This window comes from Mesoplodon densirostris, chromosome 1 (genome assembly GCF_025265405.1).
Source record: "Mesoplodon densirostris isolate mMesDen1 chromosome 1, mMesDen1 primary haplotype, whole genome shotgun sequence".
Classification (NCBI taxonomy): domain Eukaryota; kingdom Metazoa; phylum Chordata; class Mammalia; order Artiodactyla; family Ziphiidae; genus Mesoplodon; species Mesoplodon densirostris.
Window position 1 is genome coordinate 6768395 of NC_082661.1, and position 21799 is coordinate 6790193.

The 21799-nt window shown below is 48.1% G+C and overlaps 3 protein-coding genes across 9 annotated transcripts in view; 2 read left to right on the forward strand and 1 right to left on the reverse strand.

Annotated features, from left to right (window-relative positions):
• DHX32 (DEAH-box helicase 32 (putative)) overlaps positions 1 to 1050 on the forward strand; it is a 54500-nt gene extending 53450 nt beyond the window's left edge. For all 5 annotated transcript variants that reach the window (XM_060098414.1, XM_060098413.1, XM_060098415.1 and 2 more), the window contains one exon: positions 514 to 1050. In XM_060098414.1, coding sequence (XP_059954397.1) covers positions 514 to 685 — 172 coding nt within the window. In that variant the 3' untranslated portion in view covers positions 686 to 1050. The remainder of the gene's footprint in view (positions 1 to 513) is intronic.
• On the reverse strand, positions 863 to 14210 carry BCCIP (BRCA2 and CDKN1A interacting protein). The gene is made up of 7 exons (XM_060098420.1): positions 14031 to 14210; positions 10045 to 10119; positions 8873 to 8953; positions 5039 to 5128; positions 4096 to 4283; positions 2460 to 2631; positions 863 to 1295 (listed from the first exon to the last, which is right to left on the reverse strand). The coding sequence occupies exons 1-7, from the start codon at positions 14175 to 14177 to the stop codon at positions 1125 to 1127; spliced, it is 924 nt and encodes a 307-aa protein (XP_059954403.1). The 5' UTR covers positions 14178 to 14210; the 3' UTR covers positions 863 to 1124.
• The window catches only part of UROS (uroporphyrinogen III synthase), a 35076-nt gene continuing 27287 nt past the window's right edge, over positions 14011 to 21799 (forward strand). Inside the window, exon 1 of one of the 3 annotated variants that reach the window (XM_060098422.1) lies at positions 14011 to 14694. The gene's annotated coding sequence lies outside the window, so the exon portion shown is untranslated. The remainder of the gene's footprint in view (positions 14695 to 21799) is intronic. The other 2 variants (XM_060098423.1, XM_060098421.1) reach the window with 2 other exon arrangements.

A 21799-nucleotide genomic window follows, 5' to 3' on the forward strand; every position in this document is an offset into this window, starting at 1 on the left:
TATAGGGACAGCAGTGAGAATGGAGACTAGCCTCAGAGGCTGCTGCAGATGCCAGACCCACTGTGAAGGTACCACTACCACTTGGGCAGTGTGATGTTCTAGGCAGGAACCAGGAGTAACTACAGGTGTGTCCAGCTTCAGCAAATGGTATGGTATTAGTAAGAGCTGCAAAGATACTCCCTCTTATGCACCCAGAGTTCTCCCAAGCATCTGATCTGATCTGTCGCAAAATTGTGATGGGCCTTGGGGGAAATACCTGTTCCCCGCCGGTGGTGAGAGTGGGGGTGTCACTTCCACTGTGTGGAATGACCCTAGAGGACCCAACTTATCCTAGAAATGCAATTGGATTGTTTCTATGTAAACCACAGAAAGTATTCATTCTACAAAGACAGACCAAGCCACTGAGAAGTTCGAACTAATCAAAATTCTACAAGCAGATTCTCCAGGCCTGGGAAGTGTCCACTCATGTTTGGTACCTCTCACCAAAAATAATAATTTTTTTATTTTAAACAGATTTATGCAATTGGCACCACAATATTATTTCAGTAATCTGCCTCCTAGTGAAAGTAAGGATATTCTACAGCAAGTGATGGATCACCTATCACCCATTTCAACAATGAAAAAGGAACAGAAAATGTGTGAGAAGTGCCCTGAAACTACTGAACAGAGATGCACTGTACAGTGACTCTCAAGAACCTTCTACACAAAACCTGATGTGCAATAAATATCCCAAAGGCAGCCTAACAGCTGGTCCACCGGAGTGATGTGCAGACACGACGTGAAGATGGATGTCGTACCCCACACAGGATAGGATAGTCTTGAAAAGAATAACACTTTTTGCATATTATTTAACAACTAAAAATAGAAGTTTTTATTGAGTTCTTTAAATTACTACTCCATGTTTTTCTTCTTATTGGAAAAGTTTTTAATCAACCATTCTTAATTTGACCAAAATTTTAAAAAGCAAAGATATTTTGTAAATGTGTCACAGACACGGGTGACAGAACCCTACTTTTTGTAGAGGACCTTAATCTGAATAAAGTCATGAGTTTTTCAGTAAATCTCCACTGAGTCTTCTGGTAATTTTTACAAAAACAAGCCCACCACTGTCCATGGGAAATGGGTTAGACAGATAGATGTTCTTTCAGTTTATCCATGATTTCATTCATTTTGTCGCTTGGAATTAACATCACAGTTCGCAGGGGCTTCATTGGTACATCATCAAAGGACCATCGGCCTCCCAGACACGTGTCGCTCTCCTCCTGCACTGAGTAGTTGAACTTCAGGACTGCCTTCTAAACCAAAGAACCAAAAATTTTAAATGCAGACAAGCTAAAGGCAAAACTCACTTAATTGATAACAAAAAATACTATGTTTGGCATATGTAATAAGACTGACAGCTAAAGGAAGCAAAACACAGAATCAAAGAAGCTCAAATGGGACAGTCAGGCAGACGTTATAAAACACTCACCAAATAGATTTCTAACTTACATGAGTATGGATAGAAGTGTTCCATTCCTAAGAGGGGAACAAGCAGCTAAGTAATATTAACACTACTACCCACCTAGATACTGTTTATAATTCTGAAGTCGCTCATATTCATAATCTTATTTGATTCTCAAAATAATCTCATGATACACAAGTGAAATTAAGACTCATAAAATTTGACAGTTAATGAGAAGAATCATCTTTAAATGCTGGTGTTACCCATTGTCCCAGCTGCTTCCTTAGCATAAAGCTGTTGTGTGAAGACAGGCAGGTCTGCGTAACCAGCCCATCTTAAAACACCCATTACATACGTCCCTGACATGGTCTGCCTGAAGTGCTGAGGCACACATTTTTAAAACTTTAATTTTCACCTATTTACTTCCTGAAAAACAAGGGCAGAGCTGAATGTATAGTGCTTAGTCTTTAGTGGATGCCTTAAAATAAGTGATATCATCCAATCCAGGAAAATGTGTCCCCCTCAGAGATGTGTTTAACATTTTTGAGAGGAAGGCAGCATAAGAAAGTATATGCTCTGGTATCTGGTTGTCCGTCACAGCACAAGCTTTTACAGGGAGAAAGTGCTAGAAATCCCACCAATGGGGTGGCCTCCAGGACTAAGGGCACAGGGTGGCACCTGAGCCAGCACCGGGAGAGCAGGGTCCACCCTGTCCTCCACACCAACCAGATAGTGGCTCCAAGCTCCCTTGGACTCAACGTCCCCATCTGTGCACACAGGCTGATGGTCACCGCCCAGAGCGGTTTGAGAATACAGATCTCACAGTAAGCATGTCGTCAGCGTGGTAATCACCTCCTCCCCACTCTCACTGCATTACTAGCTCCTAGCTGCTGTAGATGCGGAGGTTTAAAAACAGAAGGACTTTGACATAAAATGGGAGAGCAATAAATCCTGATTATTATCAAGAAAATCCTTATTTACATCTAAACAAAGAGATGGAACAGGATGGTCTTACCTCATAGAAAAATTCTTCTTCTGCATTTGCAAACATTAACTCATCTTTCTTTTGGTGGCTCCATTTCTTTTTGGAACTTTTTCCCGCTTCCACGAACGTCTTGCTAATGAGAAGGTAGAAGGAACACTTCCCGCACGGCTTGTTAGTTTTGTGCGCCTCCGCTAGTTCTTTCCTATGAGGCATACAATACACACAAGGTTTGGCTGATGGGTGAGGCGAGATCCATCAACGAACCAGAGCACAGAGAAAACCGGTGAGGCCTCTTCTCTGGGTTCTGCTGTGACGCAGGCTTAATGGACAGACATTAGATCTGGACGCTTCTAAAGCAATGAGTTTTCTTTATGCATCCAGGTGCACATTCAATTGACTGTGGCAGTGCCTTTTATAATAAATGGTACGATGACTCTCAGATTATGCTCTGAGCTGTGGATACACAGCAACTAACAGAGGAATCTCAAGTTCACACGTCACTGCTCTGTTAAAAATACCTAAGAATCTGGATTTTCTAAAACAACAAACATTTAACTGAAGCACACAAAGGCACACAGCCATGACCAATGCCATTACAGCATGTGACCACTACAATCTCCAATCACCACGTCTGGGATTCATTTCTGACCTCCTGCAGGAATGGCCAGACAGATGCCCCAAACTACCACAGTCAATGAGATAGCAATGAAGCCTTTAATTCTTTTCTTCCTTTCTTTAAATCATACAATAACCCTGTGCATCTGACCAAACAAAAATGTAAAGAAACTCAGAACAACCCACTGCAGCTTTCTTCAGTAGAGGATCGGGAGAAAACAGATCACCCTCTCCTGAAACCAAATAAACATGAGCTCCAGCTGATCAGAAAAAAAGACAACGCAAAACAAAAAACACTTAGGCACCAGAAGTACAATTTGAGTATTAGCTGAGGGGTGAGGAGGAGTATGAGAGTAAAACTAAAAAGCAATGCATCTATAAAGGAAAAATGGGAAACCTAAAGGTTTTCAGGCTGTAGTTACATTCGCACCAACTACTTCCAGGGAGATCACAAAGAAGTGCCATGACCTCTGAGAGATAATATTCCGTAAAGCCTGGGGCCTGCCTGTAATTTTATCCTCCTCCGTTTCAAAGCACGGGCAATGTCAATTCTTAGCCCTTCTTACATTTAAAATATTCCTGTAAACTTAAAACTCCTGATTTAAAAAACAAAGTAACAAACCCTGAGAAGCCAGAGAGGCGGTATCAGGACCATGGTTGCATTAGTCATAAATATCCCAGTGGAATTTAGGAGTTGTACTGTTTGTTATTGTTGTAATTATTCAACATTTTATTTGTGTTACAGAAATCTATCTGTGAAGAGGGTTAAAAGCTTTAGTCAAATGGAGGTAAAAAGTCTATGAAACTCAACAATTTTTATACCATTTAAATCTCTTGAGATTAAGCCTACTATCACAATATTCCTAAGTAATTAAAACTTTTTTAAAAAGCCAGTTATTAATAATGCATGCAGCTCACAGGCACTCCCACCACTCGTGCTTAAACCAAGGGCAGAACTCTTTCTATACCAACATATTCCATTTGAATCACACTTCTGAATCCACTTGGGGAAAAAAACTACCGTTCAGTGGCATTTTCCAAAGTGTCTTACTGAAGCTGCTGGTGCATGGGCAGCGCAATCTGTGGAGGAACATTAATGAATCTTTCACTCAGCAGAAAGCCCACAGGCCTGGTGGCATCACTGAAAAGCTTGTCCAGCTGTTCAACCACACTCTTTTCACAGTTCTTCTCGCAGAGGCGTAAAATGAACTCTTTAATTTGTTCAGCACATGGGGTACCCTAGAAAGCAAAGAGAAGGCTCACTTTTTATTACAGGCCACCACTTACAGGAGAAAACTCCAAAGCGAGAGCTATCACTTTTTATCTTACAGGTAAGGGCAGTTTTCTGCCAAAACCTTTAAAACCTTATATGTCATCAGTGTTGATTGCCTAAGTATTTCTCTAAAGTAACTACACCTGGTTATTTACCATCCCATAATCAGGGGTCAGAGAAGCTTATACTAACACTCAGACATACTGGGATGGAAATTCTAATCCATCTCATAAAGACAGATGGAAGTAACTGGAAAAGTTCAATTCAAAATTACGATAAAGTATAGCCTGCATCTTATTCTAAGGAGGGGAAGCTGCTGGTTGTTTATTAGAACTCATCAACGAGTCATTAAAAAGTAATGAATGAAAATACAAATAAATGTCAGTAAGTGTCCTCAACTTCAGAAATCAAAACAGCTGCAGAGACAGAACAGCTCCTGTGTCAACACCAACACCAGGACACCCAGTCCTGAAAAGCCAGGTGACGATTCTCTATACCACAGGCAGTAAATGACTTTAACTGGGTACGGAGCATTCAAAGGAAAACAAAAACACCTTCATACTGAAAAAAGGGTTACAGTAAGATTTCAAAAGAGCACACATATGTATAGTTAATATCACTGTCTGATATAAAAGATACTTTTATCATGCATTAAATAAAATTAACTCCTGAGGTTTTGGCCTAAGGAATAACCAGTCTGATGCCAGCCAGGGAAACCAACCTTTCTTTCAGTTAAATTTAAAAGACTTATGAAACCAAAAATCCCATCTTCATCCACATCATCATCGCTGTCTTCTGAAACATCCGTTTGCTATTTTAAAAAGAAAAAAAAAAACTTTATATTTGGTTGGAAAGAAGTGCAATACCAAGTCTTGGAATCCAGGCCTCGTTTATCTTTCCACTTTTCAAACGATAGCTTTGTTTTACCGTCATCACCTCAGAAAAGCACCGCGGGCTAAGATCGTGTGGTCTTGTTCACGTCACTTTACCTCCCTTGATTCTCTCCTCTTCTTACATTCTGGATGACCTCCTGCTGCTCTAAATTTCTCTTTACTAGACTCTTAAGACATTTTCCTCAATGTCTTATAAATCCAGAACAGATAAGACCTCATGAAGGAAACCATTTTAGTCTGTTTTCTAAGCGGTCTGGCTGGAGCCGGCCCAGCCTTGTTTCTCTGCGGGTCCACCACACTGTCTCACCTAAAACCCATGCTTCCTGAGCACCGGCCGGTCCCCACCACTGGTGAAGCGGAGCAATGCCTCCGTATGCATGGGCAGGAGAGAAGAAAACGAGGGCGAGAGAGGAAATGAGGAATCGAGAAAACAGAACTAAGAGTGAGATGCCTGACTCCACCTTGAACTTCCTGGCTCGGCTGTACTCGACTCGACGCAGAGTCCACATTTTCTTTTACCTGTTGCTTGTTTGCTCGTCCCAGCTGTAAACTCCTCTCGCAGCATCCCCGGCCCCCAGCACAGAGCCAGGCCAGCCTAAGTCCTTGGGGGACAAGTGCTGAATGAATGAAATAAAATGAGGCTGCTGCTCCTCCACCGAAGGACAGCAGGGACCCACGGCGGCCCGTCCGCCCCTGAACTCGTTCTGTGCGAAGCGGCGCCAGCACCACGGGCTCAGCCAGGTGCGGTCGGCAGCGCCAGAGCGCCCCCCGGTGGCCGGGGCCTCAGGGCAGGAACAGAGAGCGGAGCAGAGCGGAGCCTGCCCGTGGGGCGGACACCAAAGCAGACAGAGCTGCGGGAGGGGCCTGGGCTCCCGGAGGCCGGCGAGGGAGGACGCGGCTCCCGGATCCAAGCTGACGGTGCCACGGAGGGGGCCTCAGGCGAAGGGGCGACCAGGCTTCACAGCAGAACACTTCCACTGAAGCTGGCGGTGCGGGAACACGAAGGGGGGGGCGGCTGCGGCGAGGCCCCGAAGGCCTGGGTCACCGCCAGGGCGGCTGCCAGACGCGGGAGAGAGGCTTCGAGCTCAGCAACGCAGGAGGGCACCGAGGCAGCTCAGGAGAGACTGACGCAGTCCCGGCCAGAGGACCAAGGGCACGTCGGCTCTTGGAGGAGAGGGGAGAGGAGCGCAGAAGAACGTACTGCGTGAACCCGCCCTGGTCCTCCGAGAGCAGCACGGCGGCTCCCGTGCACGTCAGAGGACCCCCGGCCACTGTGGCAAAACCTGCGTGGTGCCGACGGACGGAAAGCCGGGGCAGGAAGAAGGCCCTTCAGTGTGAAGCCCTGTGACCCCCAAAACCCCGTCGGTGAAAAGCAACGAGCGCCCTGGGACCCACTCAGCCTTCCGCCCCTGGACAGGCCGCAAGGCGCCCCGCCCGCAGCCGCGGCTCCACCGCTCCGAGGCGCGGGCCCCGCCCCCGTCTCCCCCCGCCCCACCCCCCGCCGCCCCGCCCCGGCCTGGCCAGAAGCCTGCCCCTCCCAGCCCACCCCTTCCCTTTCCCGGGCATCTTCACTCAACACGATTCTTCGTGGCAGCCGAGTTCTGAGCAACCCGCTGCAGGACACCCGGGCCCTGAGACTCCAGCCTCGTGCCAGCCACGCACACGCAGTCCCCAGCCCCCCTCCCCTTCCCTCGGAATCGCCTTCTCTAGAAGAGTCCAAATCCCCCAGTTCCAAAGCCTCCAGAGAAAGCTCTGGCAGTCCCTGTCCTAGGAACAAGAAGCCCGGGTCCCTGGGACACCTCGGGTGTCTCTGTGGAAGCCAAGGAAGCCATAATTGTAATTTAGACTTCTTTGTGTAATTATCCAATGAAAGGCTGAATCCCCCGACTAGAGAATAAGCTTTTTCAAAAATAAAAGGGACGGCTTCTCATCGGGATGCATCAGGTCTCGGGACACTAATCAGCTAGAGCTCACATGTGTCTGTTGACGGAGCAGGCAGCTGCTTCTCCCCACTGCGCTAATAAAGGGATGCTACCGAGGTGTCACCCTCATCTTCCTGACGTTGTGTGCTACAGGTTCTGAATGTTGGCAGCAGGTCTGAAAAGCGTCTGTTGTATTTAGTAATGAAGATGTTGGTGATCCCATCAGTTTCAGGACCTCGGGAGAGTGTTGGGGGTAAAAGCCAGATTAAGGTGTTTAGGAGAGGAGGTGGAAACCAAATGCAAAATATCTTTCAAGACTTTTGGCTTTGAAAACCAAGTGAGATGGCTGAAGGTGAGGTCGTCTGAGTGGAACCTTAGACTGAGGTGGAGTTATTTATTTTGCTTTTTTACAATAAGCTAGACGATAGGTGCTGGGAATAGAAAGACTTCAACGGGGACAGTTACACATACAGAGCACAAGCCGAGCGCCAGATGCTGTTCTAAGCATCTTCTCTCACTCACTCCCCCCACCTATGAAGCAGGCACCATCCTCATCGTCAGAGATGCCCGCGGAGAAAGATGAAGGTCACCGTGCAGACTGTATTTTCCACAGAAGGCTGAAGCGATTTTTCCTATCCCACATTCTCTTCTGACAAAGTGACCTAGACACTCCTCCCACTGAGGGGGGCGGTCCATGCGCCCTCCCCTTGGACCCGCACAGGCCATCACGTCTGCTGATCAAATGAATGGTGGAAATCACCCGGTAACATAAGATGCTCTGCACTTCTGCCTGGCTCTCTTGGGTAGGGAAGGCCACACTACAGAGACTGAGGCCCATGGCTCCAGCTGGGATCCCAAGAGAGACACAGGAGTGAACCATCTTGCAAGGAAATCCGCCAGCCCCGCGCTGAGCCTCTGCAGCTAATGTGCCCGGAGCGAATATGAGCTGTCCTCACTGAGCTCTGTCCAAAGTGCAGAGTCACGGGCCAAACAGAGTACTGCTGCTGTCCTAAGACTCGAAGCCGCAGGGCAGTCTGTCAGACAGCAGAAGAAACGTAGAGCCAGCGGAGGGTGCACGCAGAGGCAGATTCGTCCCAGGCCCGCTCCCTCCTCCTCCAAGTGCCACCCCCTGCTTTGCATGACACCACTCCAGGCTTTCCCCCTTTTCCCTCTCCTGTCACTCCTGAGTCTCCTTGGTAGGTTCTGCCACTTAGCTCACCCCCCGACTAACGCTGTTAGGACCAGACTCTGTCCCTGGCCTCCCTGGACAACTTCAGCCACTCCCATGACTCCAGTGACCATTTATGCACTGAAAGTGCCCCAGTGTCCAGCTGCTGTGCAACATCTCACCTGCATGTATCACAGGCAAATCAAACGCAAAATGTACAGATCCAAACTCGTGTTCCCCTCTTCACCCGACCCTCCTCCATGCTGGCTACCTTGGTTCTCCAGCCAGACACTAGGGTATCATCCTCAACTCCTTTTCCGCTCACTCTCACACCCAACCAGTCATTAAGCCCCGTCGTATTTCACCTCCCCAATATCTTCTGAATCAGCCCACTTCTCTCCCTATCCACTGCCACAACCTAGATCACTGCATTTAATAACCCTGAATTGCTGAGATGGCCTTCTAACCAGTAATACTTTCCAATTTGAGTTTCTGGCCTACTTGCTATAAAACAGGAGGAACTTAGGATAAAGAACTAATTTAATCAGAATAAACACAACTGTCCTGCTTACCTTAATCACACTCCCGATATGGTTCTGTTGAATTAAGAGATCTGTTAGTTCTGCAGTGTTCACAGGAGCTTTTAGGAAAAGCTAAGAGGAGAAAAAAAAATATTTTAAATTAAAACCGAAGTATGGGACTTCCCTGGTGGCACAGTGGTTAAGAATCTGCCTGCCAATGCAGGAGACACAGGTTCGAGCCCTGGTCCAGGAAGATCCCACATGCCGCGGAGCAACTAAGCCCATGCACAACTACTGAGCCTGCGCTCTAGAGCCCGCGAGCAACAACTACTGAGCCCGAGATCCACAACGACTGAAGCCCACGCGCCTAGAGCCTGTGCTCCGCAACGAGAAGCCACCGCAACGAGAAGCCCGCGCACCGCAATGAAGAGTAGCCCCCGCTCGCTGCAACTAGAGAAAGCCTGCGCGCAGCAACAAAGACCTAATGCAGCCAAAAATAAATGAATAAAAATAAATAAATTTACTGTTTAAAAAGACTAAAACCAAAGTATGATTTCTAATAAAACTTCTAATTTCCATATTCAAATAAAAATAATGAAATTTCAATGATTTGACCAGGAAGATGACCCAGAAAAGCAATCCCAAGAGAAAAGAAAAGCCGGAGCAAATCAAAGAAGTCAAGGCACAGAAATGTGAGACGAGGCAGTCGGTGGTAATACAGGAGGTCCTGGGGAGGGGAGCGGACAGGGAAGAGAAGAGAGGGGAGGAGGGTGGACTGGACACTGGAGGCTCTAAAGGGTGGCGAACCAAAGCCATCTTATGTGGAGTAAAGGAATATGGAGAAGCAGCAAGCCTGCTGCTTGTGGCACCAGATGGTGGAATCAGTGACAGGGCCATTACGTGAGACTTCCTTTAACCCCACAAAGCTTAGAAATGAATTAGAGAAAAACAGAATAATAGCTCACGTAATTAAAATATGAAAGGGAGAGTATTTTAGAACACAGAATACTTAAATATTTTAATCAAAGGAAGGGGTCTGGGAGCCGAGGCACAAATAGGGGAGTCAGCCCTGGAAAAGAAAACAGTCCTTCCTTCCAGGCAAAGTGGAGAGGGTAGGAGTGGGAATTCTAAAACAGAAAAGATGAAATTTGACAGAACTGATATTGAATGGTCTGGAATTTCTTAGAAGAGCAAATGCAAGTGTAATGAATACAAGACAATACCTGCTGCAGTAATTTCTTAACTCCGTCGTAATCGTGATCTGAGATAGAATAAGCTTCGAATTCAATATTCACTTCCTGTAAATGACACACAAAATAGGTCATCATACATAACTCAGTAAGGTAATTCAGGCATTATTTTCCCTCCCCACCTCATTCTTTTTGGCTCTGTCTCCATCTGTGGAACATGCCAGAAAAAGGACAAGAAGAAGAAAATGTTACCAAAAGAACTATAACTGCCTAGGCTTCAAAATAAGCAAACATTGCCAAGACTGCCATCTGCACAGGTGACAAAGCACCTTCACACCATCGCCTCATTTGAAACAAAAGCCTGAGAAGAACAAAGCATTCAGAGTGACCTAGTTTTGATGTTGAGAAAGTCTGTTCTGGATAAAGCAAATGAGAAATTATTATTTTACCTGACTGCAGTTAAGAGTGAGCAAAGAACAAAATCACTTCAAAACTCCTTGGCAGGGGCTTCCCTGGTGGCACAGTGGTTGAGAATCTGCCTGCTAATGCAGGGGACACAGGTTCGAGCCCTGGTCTGGGAGGATCCCACATGACGCGGAGCAACTAGGCCCGTGAGCCACAGCTACTGAGCCTGCGTGTCTGGAGCCTGTGCTCCGCAACAAGAAAGGCCGCGATAGTGAGAGGCCCACGCACCGTGATGAAGAGTGGCCCCGCTTGCCACAATTAGAGAAAGCCCTGGCACAGAAACGAAGACCCAACACAGCAAAAATAAATACATAAGTTAATAAACTCCTACCCCCAACATCTTCTTTAAAAAAAAAAAAAAAAAAAAAGTCCCTGGCATTGCCTAGAGCTTGATTCAGCCCATGGATTTGAGGCCACGCTTCATTCACTGGGCACAAATTTACTGAGTATCCCTCTGTACCAAGCACTGTGCCAGGCACTCAAGATGAAAAGGTGAGCAAAGCAGACATGAATGATCATGCCCTCCTGGAGCTTACGGTTTAGGTGGGAATACAGACATTAAGGAACAGTCATGGAAATAAATATAAGCTTACAACTATGCATGCTATAAAACACAGGTGAATGGTGCTACAGCAGCTTAAGAAATAGGAGGTTGGAAATTCAGGAAAGGCTTCCCTTAGAGAAGTGACACTTGAGCTGGGAACCTAGGACCAGTAAAGAGAGCTCCTGGCACAGCACAGACGAAGGCCCTGAGGCAGGAGGAAATATGGTGAGTGCAAGTAACTAAAAGGTGTGTGTAGCGAGGCTCCCTGATCTATCTCTGTAAAACAACAATAATAACAGACTCTAAGAAGCAATGCCACTGAAATATTCCATAAATAAATGAAAGGATTACTTCACTCCAAAAAAAAAACTTAAAGGCCTTTAAGTGCTAAATAAGATCAGTCCTTGAGGATCCTAAATCATGCATTATTAGTATTACTATTATTGCTGGAGGGTAAATTCTCACAAGCAGAATTACTGAATCAGAGGATTTATACACATTTTAAAGTTTTGATGTTGTCAAATGGCCCCCCAAAAAGGGTGCATCAATTTATAGTCCCACCAGCAGTATATGTAAGTGCCAATTTTCTTACACTATCATCAGTGACGGTTACTACACAAATTTCCAACCACTGGCAGACTGATAGATTATCCATGTTAACACAAGAAGTGATGAGTTCTATAACCCAAAGTTAGCAAAAGCCAGTTAAAGATCTAAACAAAAACTGGTGAGACCACATTTAAGGTAAGGGGCCAAAGTAAAGAGCTGCTTTGTAAGGGAAAGCTCTGTTCCACGGAAAATATATTATATACCCACACCACAATCACAGCACTAATCCTGCACCCATGCTTGCCTTGCTCATGTTTATCTCTGACTTTATTCCCCCATCACTCTCTTCCTTATTCTGATCCCGCCATATTAGCTGTTTCTCTGTCCAATAACCATGAGGACTTTGGATTTTCATACAAATTAAATGGGAAGCCACTGGAGCGGTCAGAGCAGGGAAGTGAGAACAGATCTACATTTTTTTTTTGGCCGCGCAGTGCAGCACGCAGGATCTTAATTCCCAGACCTGGGAACAAACCCATGCCCCCTTCAATGGAAGCGCGAGGAGTCTTAACCACTGCACAGCCAGGGAAGTCCGTAGACCTACATTTTTTTTTTTTTTTTTCTTGGTACGCGGGCCTCTCACCGTTGTGGCTTCTCCCGTTGCGGAGCACAGGCTCCGGACGCGCAGGCTCAGTGGCCATGGCTCACGGGCCCAGCCGCTCCGCGGCATGTGGGATCTTCCCGGACCGGGGCACGAACCCGTGTCCCCTGCCTCGGCAGACGGACTCTCAACCACTGCACCACCAGGAAAGCCCTAGGGCTACATTTTTAAAAGATCTTTCTGCTGTGGATGGAGGAGAGATTGTAGGGGAACAAGAACGGGAAAAGGCATGCCAGTTAAAAGTTACTACAGGGCTTCCCTGGTGGCGCAGTGGTTGAAAGTCCGCCTGCCGATGCAGGGGACGCGGGTTCGTGCCCCGGTCCGGGAGGATCCCACGTGCCGTGGAGCGGCTGGGCCCGTGAGCCATGGCCGCTGAGCCTGCGCGTCCGGAGCCTGTGCTCCGCAACGGGAGAGGCCACAACAGTGAGAGGCCCGCGTACCGCAAAAAAAAAAAAAAAAAAAAAAAAAGTTACTACAGAAGTCGAGGCAAGAGAAGGTGGAAGGGTGGACTTTGACCGTCGCAGAATCACTGATGAGAAACGTCTGGATACTGAAGGTAAAGCCAACAAAATTCACTGATGCGGGATGAGGAAAAGGGAGGAATTACAGTTAACTTTTGGGTTTTGGATTTGAGCAGCTGGTGAATTTGGCAACCATTTATGTAAGCAGATACGTTAGAGGGTCCCTGCGAAAAAGAACCAGGAATGGCTTTCTTGACATAAGAGAGTCCTAGTTCCTCCTCAAATGATATCCGTAATATCTGAGTTCTGCAGGAGCTAATGCCCCCACCCAGGTGGAGGACCGAATGCTGATGCTGACCCTCCAGACTTCAATCAGCTAAAGCCTGGCCTCTGTTGACCTTCTGCCCCCATTTTATGCTGAATTCGCCTCTGCTCAAGCCCCCTCATGAATATGCACGTACCCTTAGCTTAGAACAGCAGTGTTGCTATTTGGGGGAGACACTGCTTTGGGAAAGACCCCCGATGTTCTCCTTACTTGCTGCAAGTAATAAATCCTTCCTTCTCCTCATCTTCAGCTTGGTTGTGCTTACTGGCTCGATCACCCACCAAGAGGTGAACCCAGTTTTCAGGTACCATTTAGAGAAATGGCAAAGATTAGGATCAGGGGCATAAATGACCAATTCTGCCTGGCAAGTGTTGAGTTCGGGGCTACCTATTAGACATTCCGGGGTCTTCAGGACCATTCCGTCCTAATTATTCATTCAACAAGTGTTAACTACCTCTAAATGCCAAGCTCTACGGTAGGACCCAGTTCTAGAAGAACATATCACCAGGACTTGGTCTGAGGGGCAGAAAAGACAGCTTAGTTGAGATCTGAACAAAGAAGGGAAAACACTGCAGGAAAAACGCAGCGCGCCGAGAGGAGCAGGAGGCTGGCCTTCGAGAAACAGGAAGGCGGCCGCCGTGAGGGAGGCAGGCACCGCGAACCCGGCGGGGGGGCTGCGCGGGGAGGGCAGAGGATGAACTCGCGGCCCAGAAGGATTTGGGGGTTTAGCCTGAGAACTAAAAAAGACCACCGAGGACGGTGCCGTTGCGGCGCTGGGAGGGTCCACGCACCCGGCCGGGACAGGACTTTTGAAAATAACTTTCTGTGGCTGCGATATGTAAAAGGCCGAAGTGGAATCTGAGTGAGAACCTTTTCTCACCTCCAGTTTCTGCTTAAGGACCTTCAGGTACGGGGAAGTCGCTACTCCAAGCAGCTCACACACTCACATGGCTTTGATTGTCGGAAAGTTTTTTCCCAGACATAAGCCAAACCGGGGTCGCGTGTGCTTCTCACCTCACTGACGACCTCGTCGTCTTCATCCTCCTCTTCGTCACTGTCTTCGCTGTCTTCGTCCTCATCCTCGAGTTCATCATCCTCGTCCTCATCGCGCGGAACCGGAGACCCGCTGCCCACGGCACGCCGCTTGGGCCTGGACGCCATGCTGCCGGCCCCTCTGCGCCTGCGCAACTTCCATGAGCCCGCCCTTCCGGACCCACCCATTACAAGCGGAGGGGATAGGAAGTCACGAAGAACCTCGGCGCGGAGTCAGCCTCAATCCCACTGCCCCTGGTGGATTCCACAGCCTTGATACCTAAGTGTCAAGTCCAATCTGGGGTCCTATCTTGGCCTTTTCTTCCTTCTTCCATCCATTCTCAAGCCTTTCCAAGGTTCTCTCTCCCCTTCGCGCAGTGGTTCGACCCATCTCCAGGTATCCGTGGGCCTGGGTGTCGGTGCGCATGCGTGAGCTCCAGCTGAGTGAGGCCGGGGCTTCAAGACCCCTGGCGCAAGTGCTGGTGCTTGAGGCCCGGGGAGGGCCGTCGCCATGGCAGCGCCGGCTGCGCGGTGAGGGCGCCGCCATCCCGGCTGGTAGCTCCCGCAGCCTCGCTGCCTGCTGGTAGGAACCGTGAGATTCCGCCCCCGACTCGGCGCCTGCCGAGTGCCTCACCAGCCAGACGAGGTAGGTGTCGTCCGCGCACGGTACCGACGACTACACGGCGTCCCGCAGGGGCCGGCCTGCTGCCCTGCCGGTGTGTGACGAGTCGGGAGCGGAACCCGGAGGCCAGTGCTGGCCTGGGTGCTGCGGGCAGTGGTCGGCCCCGAATGGAAGGTCGCCGGATCTGTGCAGATGCCCTCACGCCTGGTTAAGGCCCAACCCTGCGGGCGTGCCACAGCACAGTAGGTGGCACAGCCTTGTCAGTGATGAATGAAACCGATCCTGAGCGCATTTCTCAATCTGAAAGTTTAAAGTCAGGGATCAACCTTGTATGCTTCAGGGCCAGTGGGGATTTCTAAATTAGACCCGAGCCTCTTTGGAGAGAACAGAGTGCAGGGGACTTTGGCAAGGTAGAGAGCGTGTACCGGGCAGCTGCTGCCAGATGTGGCCGAGTGGAAATGCCGCCCAGTGTGGTCAGTTCTCACATTTCAACAGAACCTGGAGTTCTGGACTTTTACCAAAAAAACCTTGATTTGTAAAACTTGTGTCAAATAAAACTCATCTACCGGTCAGGTTTACCCCCCACACTGCCAGTTTGCAGCCTGTTGTAAAGAATACTATTTGGAGAGAAAGTCACAAATTAGAGAAGACATCTGCTTTCTGAGAGTGAGGTCTATGGCTTTCCTTTTTTTCTGTCTGTAAAATGAGGAGAGTAGGTTGGATGAGTGTGACTGCAAAAATGGAATGAGCTGTCCCCAGGTTGTGACATTGGATGTTGGAGAAGTTTAAGCAGAAGTGTGATAACCTCTCAATGATCCTTCAGCAGCAGGAAATGGAAGCAGGATACCTTCAGGGTCCTCAGAGCCAGAGTCCCCATGATTGTGTTCTGTGAGTTCTGTCTTTCCTAGCAGTCTTACCTACCAGGCCACAACATGGAATATAATATGTGTAAACATCAGGGCTTCACATATGATGGCATAGCTTAAAATGGCCCCTTTGGGTCCTGTAACAATGTAAAAACATCTTCCAGTGATGCACGAGAGAGATAGCTGTAAAGAAACACCTATAAAAGGCTAAGATTAGAAAAAGACTCAGAAGACACTGTGCCAGCCTATCAATAGAGCTGCACTGAAATGTCGTGGGTGATTTTTTTCCCCTGTTTCTCTATACTTTTTTGTGGTAAAAATACGCAGAACATAAAATTTACCATTTTAAGCAAGTGTCCAGTTCAGTGGCATTAAGTATGTTCACATTTTTGTGTAACCATCACCACCATCCCTCTCTAGAGAATTTTCATCTTGCAAAACAAAATTCTGTACCCATTCTGAACACTAACTCTGCAATCTCCCCTCCCCCAGTCCCTGGAAAGTGGTTTTCCTTCTCTATGAATTTGTCTATTCTAGGACTTCATATAAGTGGATCATATAGTATTTATCCTTTTGTGGCTGGCTTGTTTCACTTAGCATAATGTCTTCAAGCTTCATCTTTGCCATCGCATGTGTCAGAATTTCCTTCCTTTTTAAGGCTGAATAATATTCCATTGTATGTATTCTTGTTGTTGTTATCCATTTATCCATGGATGGACACGGGTTGCTTCCACCTTTTAGTAATTGTAAATAATGCTGCTATGAACGTGGGTGTACAAATACCTGTTCAAGTCCCTGCTTTTAATTTTGGGGGGTATATATTCAGAAGTGGAATTGTTGGATCGTATAGGAATTCTATTTTTAATGTTTTGAGGAACTATACTTTTTTGTATTTTGCAAATTTTCCACAATAAGCATGTATTGCTTTGATATGAGAAGGGGGGGAAAGCCTTACTTTGTGCCCTCGGATTAGTACCCAGTGTTGAGCTCATGGTCAGTGTGTGAATGAGTAGCAAATGCGAATAAGTGGACTACCGTGGTTTTGTCATTCAAGAAAATATGGTACTGACCCCAGGGAACTTAGCTCAGTCAGAGACTAGATTGCTGACCTGCTGGCCCAATCTTCACCTTCAGCTCAGAATTTATCTTAAAGGAGCAGAGAGGTGGTAACAAGTGCTTGGGAGAATGGGGATGGGCTCCAGACTTCACCTGGAAAGAGGTGAAACTTCACCTCTGCCACTTACTGTGTTGTGTGATCTTGAGCCTGTTACCCAACCTTCAGAGTTTTGGTTTCCTCTTCTGTAAAAGAGGAATAATAATACCTTCCTTGCTGGTTTAAATGAAGATTAAGATCTTGCATGTAAAATGCTTAGCCTGGTAAATCACACAGAGTATGTGCTGGGTAAAAGGGTGGCTGCTGTTATTGCTGATCTCAGAGCAGCAGGACATGGTTAAAAAGTGTGGGTTTGAGGTGTGGCCCTTTCTTACCAGCAAAGAGACCTTAATCAAGTCAGTTCCCTGTCTCTTTAAGGAAAAGTGACCATTCCCCCTGCTCAAAAGTCGCTGTGTAAATCTAGAGTGCGAACAAATATTACTGAGCATCTACTATGGGGAAGAAAGTCCCCCAGTGGTTCAGAGGACCCAGCCCATTTTACAGATGCAGGAATTGAGACCAAGAGGAGAACAGCATAGACCAGAGCCCAGGCTTCAGCCCCTCTAGCACAAGCTTCTCCCACTCCACCAGGCCTCTCGTCAAAATTCAAAGTGGCTCACATACAATCCTCCTTGTCTAAAAGCTTGAGAATACCCCCGCCTCTCCTTCTGTTCCTGGCTTCCTCGTATTGTTGCAATACAGGTAACAGGTGTCGACTGAAAAACAAAAATAAAAACCGCACAACAGGGCTTCCCTGGTGGCGCAGTGGTTAAGAATCCACCTGCCAATGCAGGGGACATGGGTTCGAGCCCTGGTCTGGGAAGATCCCACATGCCACGGAGCAGCTAAGCCCATGCGCCACAACTACTGAGCCTGCGCCCTAGAGCCTGTGGGCCACAACTAATGAAGCCTGAACACGTAGAGCCCGTGCTCCGCAACAAGAGAAGCCACCGCAATGAGAAGCCGGCGCACCACAACGAAGAGTAGCCCCCGCTTGCTGCAACTAGAGAAAGCCCACGCACAGTAACAAAGACCCAACTCAGCCAAAAATAAATAAAAGAAAATCAATTTATTAAAAAAAAAACAAAAAACAAGGCTTCCCTGGTGGCGCAGTGGTTGAGATTCCGCCTGCTGAAGCAGGGGACACGGGTTCGTGCCCCGGTCTGGGAAGATCCCACATGCCGCGGAGCGGCTGGGCCCGTGAGCCATGGCCGCTGAGCCTGCGCGTCCGGAGCCTGTGCTCCACAACGAGAGAGGCCACAACAGTGAGAGGCCCGCATACCGCAAAAAACAAAAAACAAAACAAAAAAAAAAACGTGCAACATGAGAGCTGTGAGTTCAGTTTCATTTGGGGCTTAGTGAGGACTATAGCCCAGGAGACGGCCTTTCAGATAGCTTGGAGGAGCTGCTCAGAAGAGGTAGGGGGAGGGCAGCAAATATATGATTCTGGTAAAGGGGGTGCATGCAATCGAGCACACATATCGGTAGAAGGCTGCTGCTAGCCACAGGAGCTGACATCTCCATTAATGATTTTAGTGCTTTTATAGGTATGAGAAGATGCAAGAAATTGGGTTCATAAAATTTTCTCCTGAAAATATCTAACTATTTGAAGGCCTGTTCTGCCAGATTTTCCAGAGCTCAGAGTGCCTCCTTCCTGATCTCTGCCCTGAACTCCTTTCGGGGTGTGTCAGAGGTCAGCGACTGCAGTGGCTGGTAACCGCATTCTTGCAGAGGCAGAGGGTGAACGACATTCTTCAGTGAGCACAGGAGTTTCTTACAGCAGGGAGCTTTCAAATTGGTCACAGGAGTGCAGGGAGAAAGGAATTCCCGAGCGGTATTTCCACCACACTTGCAGCTTCAATCTGGATGAGACTGTATTCTTTTCCCAGAGCTGCCCTATCAGAGTACCACAACCTAGATGGCATAAACAGCAGAAATGTACTGTCTCGGGCTTCCCTGGGGGCGCAGTGGTGAAGAATCCACCTGCCAATGCAGGGGACACGGGTTCCAGCCCTGGTTCAGGAAGATCCCACATGCCACGGTACAACTAAGCCCGTGCACCACAACTACTGAGCCTGCGCTCTAGAGCCCGCGAGCCACAGCTACTGAGCCTGTGTGCCGCAACTACTGAAGCCCGCGCGCCTAGAGCCCGTGCTCTGCAATAAGAGAAGCCACCGCAATGAGAAGCCCACGCACCGCAGCGAAGAGTAGCCCCCTCTCGTCGCAACTAGAGAAAGCCCGTGCACAGCAACGAAGACGCAACGCAGCCAAAAATAAATAAATTTTTTTTAAAAAAGGAAATGTACTGTCTCACAGTTCCAGGGGCTAAAGTTCTAAGATCAAGATGTCAGAAGAGTGGGTTCCTTCTGAGGCCGTGAGGGGGAATCTGTTCCAGGCCCCTCTCCCTGCTGCTGGTGGTTTGCTGGCACATCTTTGACATTCCTCAGCTTGTAGATGCATCACCCCGATCTCTGCCTTCATCTTCACTTAATGTTTTCCCTGTATGTACCTGTGTGTACAAATTTCCCTTTTTTATAAGGATGCTCGTCATAAATGATTAGGGCTCACCCTAATGACCTCATTTTAACTTGACTGCATCTGCAAAGAGCCTATTTCCAAATAAGGTCACATTCTGAGGTCCTGGGGGTTAAAAGAATTCAAAATATAAATTTTGGATTCAGTCCACCACAGAGGCCAAGTACAGGGACTTGCCATTTCACTGCTTGCTCTTCATAGCAAGTGACTTGATGACTGGTGTTTGAACTTCTTGATGGGAACAGCTAAAGGAGTCCTGTGTGAAGGTGTACCTTGGCCACAGTGACATATTGCTGAGAAGGGGTTGGTTTGTTCACTTTTTGTGAACCCCCTTGCCTGCCCCAATCCCTAGAATACTCCAGGCTCTAGTAAGTGAAAAGCATCTTAGCTGGCTTTACCCATCTTAAACATATTCTGCATGAGTTTGATGCTGAACTCCTTTATTTGTTAATCCCAACAGACCTTCTATACAAAGTGGTTAGAATAAGGATACTTCACCCTAAGTCATCTACCCCAGCAGAATACAAAATCTGAATCAGAGGAGCCCCAGACCCAGAGGCGCACTTTTGAAACCTTTGTTCCAAATCCTGGCAGTTTGCAGTAGGAAGTACCTTGACCGTCTCTTTCTCAATACTTTGCTCACAGTTCTGTCGTTGTCCATCCTCCCCCACCAGCCTTGGAGTTCCTTGAGGGTGGGCACTAAGTCTGACTTGTCCCTTGCCCAGCATCCAGTACCCAGCATCACAAAGAAGAGACTCAGTGTTTCTTGGGTAGATGAAAGCAGTGTGGCAGAGCCCCTGTCCTGCCTAATTGAGAGCCAACTTTCTGGCCTGGAAGGCCAGCTTGTCCTTTCTTAGTGCTCCTTGTGGCTAAAATTCAGGAGCTTCTACAAGGTGGACAAGGCAGGACAAGGTACACCTGGAACCTCAAGGAGAAAGTCATACCAAAGGGCCTTGCTCATTTGCTCCCCAAGTGCATTGCATGGCATTCTCCCCTGACTTGCTTATAATCCGGAATGCCCTTCTCCACGCCTACCCTCGCTCTGGTGTCTCTCACGTGTGTATGTGGGGCAGGGGGGACGCTTCTGGAACCTCTCTTGACCTCACTGCCTCCCTTGCCAGTTATGGCCTTATTTCTCCTACTCTTCTTTTTTTTGCAGTACACGGGCCTCTCACTGCTGCGGCCTCTCCGTTGTGGAGCACAGGCTCCAGACACGCAGGCTCAGTGGCCACGGCTCACGGGCCCAGCCGCTCCACGGCATGTGGGATCTTCCCGGACCGGGGCACGAACCCTCGTCCCCTGCATCGGCAAGCGGACTCTCAACAACTGCGCCACCAGGGACGCCCTCCTACTCTTCTTAATAGCATACTATTCTTGTCTACAATTACATATCTATGTCCACTTTATTCTGTAACTTACTCTGTTATGAACTGAATTTTGCCCCTCAAACTCCTATGTTGAAGCCCTAACCCCCAGTGTGACTATATTTGGATATAGGGCCTTTAAAGAGGTAATTAAGATTAAATGAGGTCCTAAGGGTAGAGCCCAAGTCCCACAGGACCAGTGGTGTCCTTAAGAGGAGGAGACACCAGGGGTCTCTCTCTGCACAAGCACGGAGGAAAGGCCATGTGAGCACACAGCAAGAAGGCAGCAGTCTACAGGCCGGGAAGAGAGGCCTCACCAGGAACAAACCCTTATGGCACCTTGACCTTGGACTTCTAGCCTCCAGAACTGAGAGAAAATCACTGTCTGTTGTTGAAGCCCACTAGTCAGTGGTGGTCTGTTAATGGCAGCCCAAGCAAAGACACACTCCAGTCTGTGTTCCTTCTCCTTTGCCAGGATCCCTTCTACCCTGCATCCCTGACTGACACTGTTCGAGTGCTTTAGGGCTCTGTCCTGGGCCCGCTTCTTTCCTATCCATAATCTCACACAGTTCCAGGACTCTAGATACCATCTGTACACTGATGACTCCCAAATCTTTGTCCTTTGACCTGACTCCTTCCCCAAGCCCAAAGCGCCTGCCTGATCTCTCCATTTGGACGTCTAGTACCAGTACTCTTCAACTTTTAGCTCTATGGCACAGCTAGTCAATGGTAATATTCATTCAGCACATTTCCATAAATAGAGGAGGATTTACAGTTTACAGCTCAAGGCAGTCAGCCCTGGCTGGGATGGGCGTGGAGGCGATGGGAGTGAGTTCTGGCTGCCCTGGGCTCTACCCAGCTGCCCCAAGGGCTGAGAGGACCCAGACCCCAGGCACACCTGTGAACCTATTCGCAGGACGCTGACGGGCTGGGGGACGCTGGCGGAGAAGAGGCATTCTCAGGTATCGTCTGTGTCGTTCTTCACGTCCTGACGTGGTGCTCCTGTTCTTGCAGTTGTGCAGTTGGAGTCACCTTGATTCCTTTTTCTCTCTACCCTGCGTCCAGTCCAAGTCAATGCTGTTGGCTACACCTTCATGATGTATCCAAGTGCAATCACTTTTCCCCACGTCAAATGCCAATCTGGTCCAAGCCCATAACATCTCTCACCGAAACTGTTGCAGTATCCTCCCTGCTTTTCTCCTTTCCACCTT